The 12,103-nt window shown below is 43.5% G+C and overlaps 1 protein-coding gene across 6 annotated transcripts in view; it reads left to right on the top strand.

Moving 5' to 3' along the window:
• Positions 1-12,103, top strand: part of SLC6A1 (solute carrier family 6 member 1) — a 176,777-nt gene that overhangs the window by 102,771 nt on the left and 61,903 nt on the right. For all 6 annotated transcript variants that reach the window (XM_045025847.1, XM_045025845.1, XM_045025844.1 and 3 more), the window contains 4 exons: positions 4,050-4,162; positions 6,572-6,703; positions 7,373-7,475; positions 8,868-8,968. In XM_045025847.1, coding sequence (XP_044881782.1) covers positions 4,050-4,162; positions 6,572-6,703; positions 7,373-7,475; positions 8,868-8,968 — 449 coding nt within the window. The remainder of the gene's footprint in view (positions 1-4,049; positions 4,163-6,571; positions 6,704-7,372; positions 7,476-8,867; positions 8,969-12,103) is intronic.

The raw sequence follows: 12,103 nt of genomic DNA, 5'->3' as shown, positions 1-12,103 counted from the left end.
CAATCACTCGAAGAAGAAGAGACGGTTACTCACCGTAGTAACTGTTGTTCTTCGAGATGTGTTGCTCCTATCCATTCCAGACCCGCCCTCCTTCCCCACTGTCGGAGTAGCCGGCAAGAAGGAACTGAGGAGCGGACGGGCCGGCTGGGGTATATAACAGGCGCCATAGCGGCGCCACTCCAGGGGGCGCCAGCCAGCCCGCCGGAGTTGCTAGGGTAAAAGTGTTCCGAAGAGCCGTGCACGCGCGGCGCGCACACCTGACTGGAATGGATAGGAGCAACACATCTCGAAGAACAACAGTTACTACGGTGAGTAACCGTCTCTTCCAGAGGCCAGGCACCAGACTTCTCCCCAACCCCAATCTATTTCCCCTGATTGGGGCTGGCTGAGCAGGGGCTAATTAGGTGCCCTTGCAGCAGCACCCTGCTACATACCTCCCCCCTTAAGCTGGCGCCAGGCCTGGTCTCCCTCGACCTCGCTTCCTTCGGCCCGGGACAATACTATGCGGTGGGGCCCCCTGTCCAGCTGAGGGACCCCCAGGAACAACTTGCTGGGGCTTTGGCACACGCCACCCACAAAAGGTGCGTTCAGTAGGGAGTGGGGCACCCAACAGGTCCACCCTCACCCAGAGGTCCTCACACCATTCACACGGCTGGGCCAGCCGGTCCCGAGGCTCCCGAGGCTCCTCCTCCTGCTTCACTGGGGGTGTTGACTCAGAGCCCGCTGCTCCGAGTTGGCCCCCCAGTTCCGGTCCAGGCCCTCCGCCCCTGTGCTGCGGGGCCTCCCCCTGCTGATCATCTTCTACCTCCCCGAGGGCTCCCTCTCCCAGGTGGTCCTATCCCAGGAGCTCCCTGGGCTTCTCAGTCATTCCCCCTTGTTTGCTATTTTGGCTCAGTTGTCTAGGCTGTTCTAATTTTCCCCCTGGAGGTTGTGGGGCCTTCCCTTGCTCCGGATCCGCCTCCCCCAGGGCTTTGCCCTCCCTTTCCAGGGTTCTCTTTCCTCTCTTTCCCGTTCGCTTCCCCACATCCGCCTTTCCCCTCAGGAAAAAGCACCAGTCCTGCCCTAGGACCACGGGGTAAGCTAACCCTTCAATTACCCCCACCCGCTTCCAGGTAAACCGCCCGTCCACTTCGAGAGGTACCTGGGCCATGGGACAACATTCCCTATCCCCATGGATGCATTCCACCCACATCCGTCCCCCAGGGATAAGCCAGTGCGGCTTCACCAAGCGCCGCTGTACAAAGGAGCGGGCGGAGGCCGTGTCCACCAGACCCCTCTGGGGTCTTTTCCCTACCCGCACCGGGATGGTGGCCAACCCACGCCTCCTTTCCCACGCCCCACTCCCAGTCCATCCACAAAAGTCCGCCGCCCCATACTCCATCACCGGGCAGTCCCGACTTTTGTGTCCCAGCTGACCACACCGCCAACACACGAGCTGCCCCGGGCAGCTAGGGGTCCCCTTGGGCTCCTCCCATCGCTTATCCGGCTGCTTCACCCCACCGTGCTCACGGGGTTTCCTGCCCCCCTCTGGGTCCCACGGGACTCAATGCTCCCTCACTGGGAAGTCAACCTCCACATACTCCTCAGTCCTTTGCACGGCCGCTTCCAGAGTGGCCGGCTGATGTCGCCGCACCCAAACCCACACACTGTCAGGGAGGCCCTGTAGAAACTGTTCAAGGACCACCTGGTCCATTATCTGGCCCACCATGTGGGCATCGGGCCTCAACCACCGGGTTGCCCAGTCCGTTAACTTTTGCGCAAAGGCCCGGGGTCGCACGCGCCCTGTCCACCAGGCTGCCCAAAGCTTCTGGCGGTATTTCTCGGCCGACAGCCTGAGGCGGTCCAAGATTGCCGCCTTCACCGCATCGTAATCCCTGGCTTGGGTCTCCGTCAGGGCCATATACATGGCCTGGGCCTCCCCGGTGAGATAAGGGCCCAGCCGCAGGGCCCAGGTGGTCCGGTCCCAACCGGCGCCCAGGGCCACCCGCTCAAAGGTACCCAAAAAGGCATCAGGGTCATCGGCAGTCATTTTACAAAGGCTGAGGCCTGGAGTCCGGGTACCATCCCCCACAGCAGGACTCACCAATCTCTGCAGGAGCTGTTGCTGTACAGTCGACTGCTCTTTGATGAAGTCCTGGAGGGCTTTCTGCTGCTCTGTCTGCCAAACAAGGAGAACCTGCCGCTCCACCTGGTGGGACTCCTGGAAGGACTGTAGCGTCTTTTGCATTTCAGTCTGTTGCTCAGCGAGCCATTGCAGGGTGCTCTCCATGCCCAGGCCGCCACACTGCGTCTATGGCAAGGATCCCGGACAAGCCCCCACGTGTAACTGGGTCCTTTCCTCGGCCTCCCCTGCTGCTGAGCTCTTTGCTGTTCCAATAAAGCACTGCGAGCCTTTTCTTGATGCAGCACCTGTGGCTTTTACTCACACACAGTTCCCACCACCAGTGATACTATTTACAGAGCCTTACAGGTCTTACTATCTCCTCTTTTACAGGGAGTCTCTCCCAGCCTGGAGACTACCCTTTCCCTGGCCATTCCCCCCCGCCCTTGCTCTGGCTGCCAGCCAGCCAGCCTTTATGGCTCTTCAATCGGCAGGCCCACAGGTGCAGCCAGTTCCAGAGGCCAGGCACCAGACTTCTCCCCAGCCCCAATCTATTTCCCCTGATTGGGGCTGGCTGAGCAGGGGCTAATTAGGTGCCCTTGCAGCAGCACCCTGCTACACCACTCAAGAAGGAGATCTTTGAGTCATTGTGGATAGTTTCCCTGAATACATCTGCTCAATGTGCAGCATCAGTCAAAAAAGCAAACAGAATGTTAGGAACTATTAGGAAAGGAATAGATAATAAAACAGAAAATATCATAAGTCCACGGTACACCCACACCTTGAATACAGTGTGCAGTTCTGGTTGCCTCATCTTAAAATATATATATTAGAATTGGAAAAGGTACAGAGAAGGGCCAAGAAAATAAGAAGGGCCATGGAACACCTTCCATACGAAGAGAGATTAAAAAGACGGCGACCATTCATCTTAGAAAAGCGACGTTTAAGGGGGGACATGGTAGAGGTCAATAAAATCATGAATGGTTTGGAGAAAGTGAATAGCGAAATGCTACGTACCACTTCATATAACACAAGAACTAGTCATCACCAGATGAAATTAATAGGCAGAAGATTTAAAACTAACAAAAGGAAGTACTTCACATATTGAGAAGTCATCATGTGAAACTCATTGCCAGGGGATGTTGTGAACTGAGTTCAAACAATAATTAGATAAATTCATGGAGGATAGGTCCATCAGTGGCTATTATCCAGATGGCCAGGAATGCAACCTGATGCTCCGGATATCCTTAAACCTCCACCTGCTAGAAGCTGGTGCTTGATGACAGGATGGATCATTCAAAATTGCCCTGTTCTGTTCATTCTCTCTGAAGCATCTGGCCCTGACCACTGTCAGAAGACACTTCTTATGTTAGAGTAATGTATATTGCAATAGAAATCATCCCATGGAATAGCAAATGGTCCTTTTCTAAATATTGGAAAGTGAATCTGCATCTCTATCAGAGCTATCTTTGATATTCATTTTATCTATTCTGCATATATCAGAGGGGAATTGTCTCCACATTTCCTAAGAACTGTTCTGGCTGTAGTTACAGCTATCACCAACTGTTTGAGTGTAGGTTAAAGGCAGAGATAATTCACCAAGGAGCCTGAAGATGCAAATTCTGTCCCAGGGAGGCAAGTGTATTTGCAGTATTGAAACTCACAAAGGCAGCCTTTTAGGAGCAGCATTTTGAACTACTTCTAATTTACAACATTTGAATCGGAGATACCACTCACTTCTTTCCCTATAGCAGAGTCTATTTTCTCTCTATTATTTCCCTGATATAGCTATCCCACCCCAACTTGCACCTCATTAGTCTTCAGACTGTCAAACAAACCAAAAACACAAGTACCACAGAGTGCAAATACTTTCACCATCCTGTTGCATTGTATCAAAGCTAAAATAAAGATATACAATTAATAACCCATCTCTTGTTTCTGTTACCAGGTCCTGGACTGGCATTTTTAGCTTATCCAGAAGCCGTGACACAGTTACCTATCTCTCCATTGTGGGCAATTCTGTTCTTCTCCATGTTGCTTATGCTTGGAATTGACAGCCAGGTAATGTTGCTTACTGTTGATTCTTTTAAAAATACTTTATTTTCTGTAATATGTATGGTATGACATGACGAACAGTATGCAGTGTTGTTGTAGCCATGTTGGTGCCAGGATATTAGAGAGGCAAGGTGAGTGAGGTAAATATCTTTTAATGGTGATTCACCTTGTTTTTCTAATGACAGACAGTATCTCTTTCTGTGCATTTCACACTGTAAGCTATCATTGAGTACAGGACCACTTCTAGTCCAATGGGTGGAAAGCTGGGGGAGGGGACCTAAGGGTTTGGGATATTCTGAAGGCCAGCAACTGGTACTGAGCCACTTTCCTTTCCACAGGAACTGCTAGTTCCAAACCTCAGAGTCAACGGCTACAACAAAAGTAGGTACAGTATGCAGGATATGTACTCTGCAAACAAAAGGGCCTCCCCCTTAATTATTAACAATTTTATATTATTGATTATATACATTTCTGAGGTGTCCATCACTGAGGCAATATTTGGACATAATTTAAAGGTTTAGATGCAACAAGTATTTCCTGACAAAGGAATTATATACACTATGGCTCCCTGCAGCACCTGACTTAACAGCTAAACTGATAGCTGGAAACGTCTAGCTAGTAAACCAAGTGGAGGGGGCCTCAAGAACCTACAGCTAGCAGAGGGTGTGGACCAAAAGGCCATGTTGCATCTCATTCTAAATGTAGTAAATTGCAGAATTAGAAGTATAACCCATAGGTGCAAATTCAAGAGACAAATGGCTACTACTGAGAAACCTTGTCTCTGGCACCTGAGGGACAAACAGAAGAGAGACAGCCTAGCACAGTTGTCATTGTAGTGTGTGGAAAGGAAGCAGGTCTCTGAGATACTGGGGCCTAAACCAGGAAGGACTTTATACATGTTAACCTTAATCTTGAATTTCACCTGGGAATGAATAGTCAGTACAGAGCTCGGCTGTTCTGCCAGTTTGCCATACTGAAAAACAAGAAGTGAAAGAATCACACTTTGGAGAAAATCTTTTTGGGACTTAGAGTGCTTATAACAACTGGAAAACTTCATACAGCTGCAAGAACATATTTCCAGCACAGAAAGGGACTAGGTGGCTTATATTTTAATTGCCAAAGGAGTGATAGTATTTTCATTTTCTCTAAATTCCATTAATTTACAAAATACCTTTGTAGACCATGATTCTGCCACTGGTCACGAGCATGAAATCCCTATATAAAGCCGTTCTGAAGTTGATCATAGATGCAGGGATCCATGAACACAGTTGCAGTGTAAGGGGCCTGAGCAAATAACAATTCTCCATTTGATTAGTAAATCATATGGCATTGATAGTACATATGCGAACCTGCAGGACTGCTTAAATATGACTAGTACTGCAATAGTCTTTAATTAATTAGAACCAACTTCTGTGTTTTTCTGATAGCCAAACTGATTGATTGCAGCCATTGCCAAGAAGTGTTTAAAAAAAAAAGAAAAGAAAAGAAAACCAAGGCATTTTGACAAGAGATATGAAAAGAAACCAAAGATTCTTATTTTTGCTATTTCCTTCGTCAAGCCTGGAGTTCACTGAAAAACAATAAACCACAACATTCACTCTGAGAAACTACTGTGAAATTAATTGGGTCAAAAATATTCTTGAGAGAGCTTGTCTCTAGGCTACTGTAACAGCTGAGGAAGATAGTCTAATATTATTACAAACAAGATATGTCCACAGGCTGTCAGGCTTTCTTCTTTTTTCTGTCTAACTGCTCCATCAGTTATAGTGCATGAAATGTTTCATTAATAAGAAGAACTGCAAATATTGGCTAAGTCATTATTTCACTTCTAAAAATGACTGTAACTTCACATACAGCAGGCTTACATGATTTCAGTTGTCATCACAGAAATAACTTTCTATTGGTCATTTTTCTTAGGTTTCCGCATGGGGTTTCAGATCCTCAGCTGGTGTAGACTGGCATTATTCCATTGACTGAATGGAGCTATGGTGATATACACCAAATGAGGATCCAACCCTGAGTTTTTCACCTTCCAATGGAGGTGCCCAGTCTGGCAAGCTTTTATGCATTATTTAATGTTCTGCATGTAAGAAATCCCAATCAAGCACATGCACAATTGTTTGCTTAGGCTGTATGCACTTCTTCCATCACAAAAGAAACAACACTTGATCGTACAAAGCATATGTTAATTTGTAAGAGTTGTGCCAGAAGGATAATTTTTTTTGTAGATTTTAATAACCAGTAAAAGGGATTTTCAAAAGTGTTCAGCATTGGCCTGTGGTTGCATCTACTGAATTTTCCATTGACTTCAATGGGAGCAGCTGGAGGGCAGCGCTGAATGCTTTTGAAAATGTTGCTCTAAATCTAACACCGCAGTTTTATTGTGTTGTGTATAACCTGTAACTCTACTTGCAGTTCTGTACTGTGGAAGGATTCATAACAGCTTTGGTGGATGAATTTCCAAAGTTATTACGCACTCGAAGAGAAATCTTCATTGCTGTAGTATGCGTTATTTCCTATCTGATAGGACTGTCCAACATTACTCAGGTAAGTTTTATATAAAGGGATTTTTATTTTGCAAGCTTACCTACAATGTATATAGTTTCAATCAACTTCACTAAGAAGGTGAAGAATGGAAAAAACCCTCCACTGTGGCTATAAGGTTAATATATTTATAAGGAAATCTACTAAAGAGGGCAGAAAGTGGAGATTGACAAAAACTATCATTACCCTCTAAAGATTTGCTCAAGATGCAAAAATTAGCATATTGAAGTCAATAGAGCTATGCTGATTTACCACAGTTGGGAATCTCATCCAAGGTTCCTAAGGATCTTTGAAATCCTTAAATGACAATACTATGAAACAAAAAAAGTATTATTATTAACATTTTTATTATGAATTGACTGGTTGCAAATTAGTTCAGAAAAATTACTGAGTGCAGAGCCAATCAGGGGTTTGTAATTTATATATGCAAGCTAATTAGTTAACATTATTCTAGTTCTTGGTAACTACTGATCTCCTAAAAGGAAATCAATACAATCTTAAGCATTATATAGCTTTTCAGAAAATTACTATATACATTACAATTTTTAAATAATAATTATAAAATAGTAATAGATAACTACAAAAATATTAATGAGAAATGTTAACCTGTCTTCAAAACAAATACCAGATGAAATGTACTAACTTCAGTCATTTGTTTCTTGTATCTCGTAGGGTGGAATTTATGTGTTCAAGCTGTTTGACTACTACTCTGCAAGTGGAATGAGCCTATTGTTTCTTGTATTCTTTGAGTGTATCTCTATATCCTGGTGCTATGGTATGTGATATGTTTGTCTCTATGCTGCATGGGGTACTGAGACTATAAGTTTTTTGGAAAAGATGAGCCAATTTCACTTAAGACCCATTTTGTTCAGTATTCTGTTTACCTAAATGTGGGGCCAGACTTTGCTTTCATTTACATGAGTACAACCTCCCAAGGGCTTGGAAGGTTATGCACATCTTAGTGTAGAATTTGGTTTATGGTGTATGCCTCTCTAAAACACCCCAGAGAAGAATATCAATAGTTGTGCGAAGGAAAGTGACACATGTGTGTCTTCATATTTATTTGTAATCCTGTGTTAGAATGAGGACGTTTTCTTCCAATCCAGCTCTAGTTGCGTCTTCGCTGCTGGATGATACACAGATTGGCCCAATTTTTTTTTCTTTTGAAGATTAAAAGCCTTGCTGAAAAAAAGTTGCTGCCTGTGCACGAGCAAGGCAACAAAATGTATACAATATTCTGCCCTGGGTGTTTGCAAGTTTGATATTTGGTTAGGGCCCCAGTTCCATGCTTATGCCAAACATGGTCATGTCCATATGTGAATCTTTACGTAAAGGTTTTACTGACTACCGTTTGCCTCATTATGTTTGTCCAAGCCAGAATGGTAACAATCATCATTTCTGTGTCAGACAGGAACAATTTAGCAACTTTTATTTTCATTGTGGGCTTGATCAAAAGCCCATGGAAGTCAGTAGGAGACTTTCCATTGTTTATAATGGGCTTTGAATGAGGTCTTTAATAGGAATAAACCATATTTGGATGGAAAGGAACAATACACCATATGAATCCAACATATGAATAAGAAAGAAATGTAACAGTAGGTATCCCAGATGAGGACAATATGCAGATCTTCAGGTTTGCACTTTTTGGAGGATGACAGAATAGTGGTACATTGTACACGTAAACAAAAACTGTTGTTTGCAATTAATGCATCTGTATAAGGTATTAAAGAACACACTCATTCCCTCTCCTATTATGAAGGCTTCTTTAGAAAATCCCAGACTAAGTCTCTTGTATTCTAACAAAACTTGAGGAATTTTTGCTAACCTGAGTGTGTCGTCATTGCAATCTAATGATGTTAAGGAACTTTTCAGCATACTCCTGGTGCTAAACTGACTGCTGGCAGTCACTGATTTGATGCATAGCCTCCTTTCTCAGTGTAGTGGAATGAGAACAATGTATAAAAGTCCTGTTTTTCATGCCATTTGCATGCATTTTTTCTCCTGTTCAGTTAACTGCAAAGTTTTTCATAGTCTGTACAGACTTCAAGAGAAATGCTCCTCAACCACATTACTAAATGTGCATTAAAAGGGTCTTTATTATCTCAGACCCTTTATGCTTTCATCATCTGGCAGACAAAAATTTCTTCTTTTTATTTCTATGTTTTAGGTGTTAACAGATTTTATGACAACATCCAGGAAATGGTGGGATACAGACCCTGCATCTGGTGGAAACTTTGCTGGTCTTTCTTTACTCCTATCATTGTGGCAGTAAGGAACAAAATTATTATTTTTACTGTGATATGAAGGATATAAATGACTTCAATATGTGCTAGAATATAGTCATGCTATCTTAGCACATTAATACAAATCTTGACCGTTAAGACCAATATAAGAGAGAGAAGAATCAGGCCCCTGGAATGCCAATCTTTTGGAGTTGGTCTAAGAAATAAATGACATGCAGAATTCTAGGGTTTATACTTTCAGAAGTGGTGAGTAGCTTGATGGTGGAGATAGCAAATTGTGTATGGTATATCCTGTACCTTCAGGGTCGGCTCCAGCGTTTTTGCCACCCCAAGCAGTGGGAAAAAAAAAAGCTGCAGAGGGACTTGCTGCAGAATTGCCGCCGAAGAGCCCCTTACCGTTGGCCACCCCAAGCACCTGCTTGCTGCGCGGGTGCCTGGAGCCGGCCCTGTGTATCGTTAAACATAAGGCTGTCCTGTTTCAAGGTCTAGAATGCCCCAAAAGTGCCCACTTCCTGTAAACTATATTCCTTCACTGGCATTACAAATACAGACAACAGAATGTGTAAGTGCTGCAAGCTGGAGTCACTTCCTTCATGGAATTCCGTTGACTGTGCCACCAGATTGAGTCATCAGCTGCTGGTATCTGCTTTGCTGATAAATCCAGATGAGTTTCTGTGCAACATAAACTATAGCTATATCTTTAACTGCATGAACCATATTTATTTCTCTCAGGAATAATAAGCAGAGAGAGGAGAACTGCAGCTTTTCTTTAACTAGAGTTTTGGTTAACCGAATTGGAGGAAATAGAGAGCTAAATTTAGGAGAAAATATTTAATGAACATTGCTGTGTCTCCTTACATCAGAAGGGTCTCAGCCAGAGGTGAAAGTAAGCCGGTACGGTCCAGTATGGCGTACCACCAAGAGCCTGTGCCTGACCACACCGGCTTCCGCGGCGGGAATTTAAAGGGCTCTGGGCTGCCCACTGCTGCAGGCAACCCAGAGCCCTTTAAATCGCACCCGCAGCTCCAGTGGCCAGGCTGGGGCCGACATTTAAAGGGCTCAGAGCTCCCCACAGCGGCAGGAGCTCCAGGCCCTTTAAATCCCGGCCCCAGCCCGGCAAAGCTCAGGGTTCCCCATGGCAGCCGGAGCCTCGGGCCCTTTAATTTGCCCTTGAGCCCCCGGGGGCTCCCAGCCACCTCTGCAGCTTGGGAGCTTCTGGTTGATTTAAAGGCCCTGGGACTCCCAGCCTCAGCCGGTGCCCCAGGGCCTTTAAATCTTGAGGGGCCCCGCCTCTTCTGCTTGAGGCCATGCCTCTTCCGGGTGAGGCCACCCCCCGCCCCCTCTACTGGTAAGTCCTGTAAATTACTTTCACCCCTGGTCTCAGCCCTCCATTTTTCTGTTCCTCTCTCAACCTTCTCATCTTCAAGCTCATTGTCTCTGTGGGCACTCAACACAAAGATAATGTTGAGAGATTTAACCCCACAAAAATAAGGCAGAAAAATCTTGAAACATTGCCCACTTGTGTGTATATGAGTTATGATTTCACCTTTCCAGGGATAATCAATAGGGCTGGTCAATGGAAAATTGAGGTTTTGACTAAAATGAAAATTTCCACAAAAAGTAACCACTTTCCTAAGAATTTTTCATTAGAAACCCGAAAAGCTAAAAAAACAGAAGCTTTCAGTGTTAGGGGTTTTCTTTTTTTATGAAAAGTTTAAAATTTCTGCTGACAGTTTTGACTTAAATGATTTTGTTTCTATCAGTGTTTCTCATAGGTAAGGGAAGGAAACATTTTCTGATCATCTCTAATAACTGCATAGACCCCATTTGTATGTAAGCATGTATCTGACATTAAGCTTGTGATTTTACTGAAATTACTCTCATGCTTAAAATCAGACACATGCTTAAGTATCTTACTGAACATTTAAAAATTTGAGTTGAATATGTAGAGATGCAAAAATAGTTAATCAAGTGTCACATCATTTTCACATGAATCATGCAGGAAGTCTCATTTGAAGTTAATGGTCCAAATTCTGCTAGATTTTATACTGATGTGAATCTGCAGTAACTCTGTTGAAGCCAGTGATAAAAGCAGACTTGATGGAACATTCTCATTTGGTTCAGCAAATCCTTTCGACTGGTCAAATTAATGAATTTTGTTTATGGTTATGGCCAATATGTTAACAATATTATCTAATATTTTATTAATAAAAGCTAAAAATTTAATTGTATTGCATCATATATTATATTTAGTAGGGAGAAACACTAAACTAATTTTAAATGTATTTACATTTAATTTCAATTACCGGTATGTTATAAAAACTACAATTATTCTGAAAGTTTTACAAGTTACAAAAGGACTTTTCATTAGCTTGCTCATAACAAGTCACTATATTCATTACAAAAACATATAATTCGGACTTTTAAGCCCTCTAGCTCACATTGTTCAATGTTATGTAATGTTCAATGTTATGAAAACTGCATAATGCATAAATAAAAAAGGTGAAGTTAAAGTTACTTTTCAAATAAATGGGATTTCCTGACTGCTGAGGAGTTTAAGCTTCAGCATAGCATCATGTTAATGTCATTCTTTAATATAAAGTGTATGGTTTCACAAAATGTTACAGGGGGTTCTTGGGAAAAAAATCCCTAATGGCAGACAGAGCTGTCCCTAGGGACCTCCAGGCAGCACAGGGCCAGCAGCCAGAAGCCCCTGGACTTCCAAGAGATAAGCAGATCAAAGCAAGCAGATCTATTACAGTGAGGAGATTTAAACTTCAAGACTCCTTAAAAGAAATAGAAAGGGAGGTGGATATTGTTTGCTGTTTTTTAAATTAAATAGGCAGCTAGTGTTGTTTTTAAAATTATTATGAAGAACAAATTTAAGCTTTGTCGTAACGTGCATTGTTTGCCTGGACTGCTCAGGGCCTGAATGCTTGTGTAGGAGGAACTCTTTGAGTTGGCTCCTTAATTACCTTCATGCTGTTTCACAATTGATACTCCTTGATGAAACATAGGAGCCTTGTTTTATAACAGGCGTATTCAAAGTGATACAAGCTAAGAAAGTTAGATCTTGGAAGAGTGTTGCCGTTTTCATAATGTAATAAAATACTGTAATGATAAACAATAATAATAATAAATAGTGTGTAATAAGCATGTT

This window comes from Mauremys mutica, chromosome 7 (genome assembly GCF_020497125.1).
Source record: "Mauremys mutica isolate MM-2020 ecotype Southern chromosome 7, ASM2049712v1, whole genome shotgun sequence".
Classification (NCBI taxonomy): Eukaryota; Metazoa; Chordata; order Testudines; family Geoemydidae; genus Mauremys; species Mauremys mutica.
The sequence above is the reverse complement of the archived record's forward strand: the minus strand, read 5'-3'. Positions and strand labels throughout refer to the sequence as shown.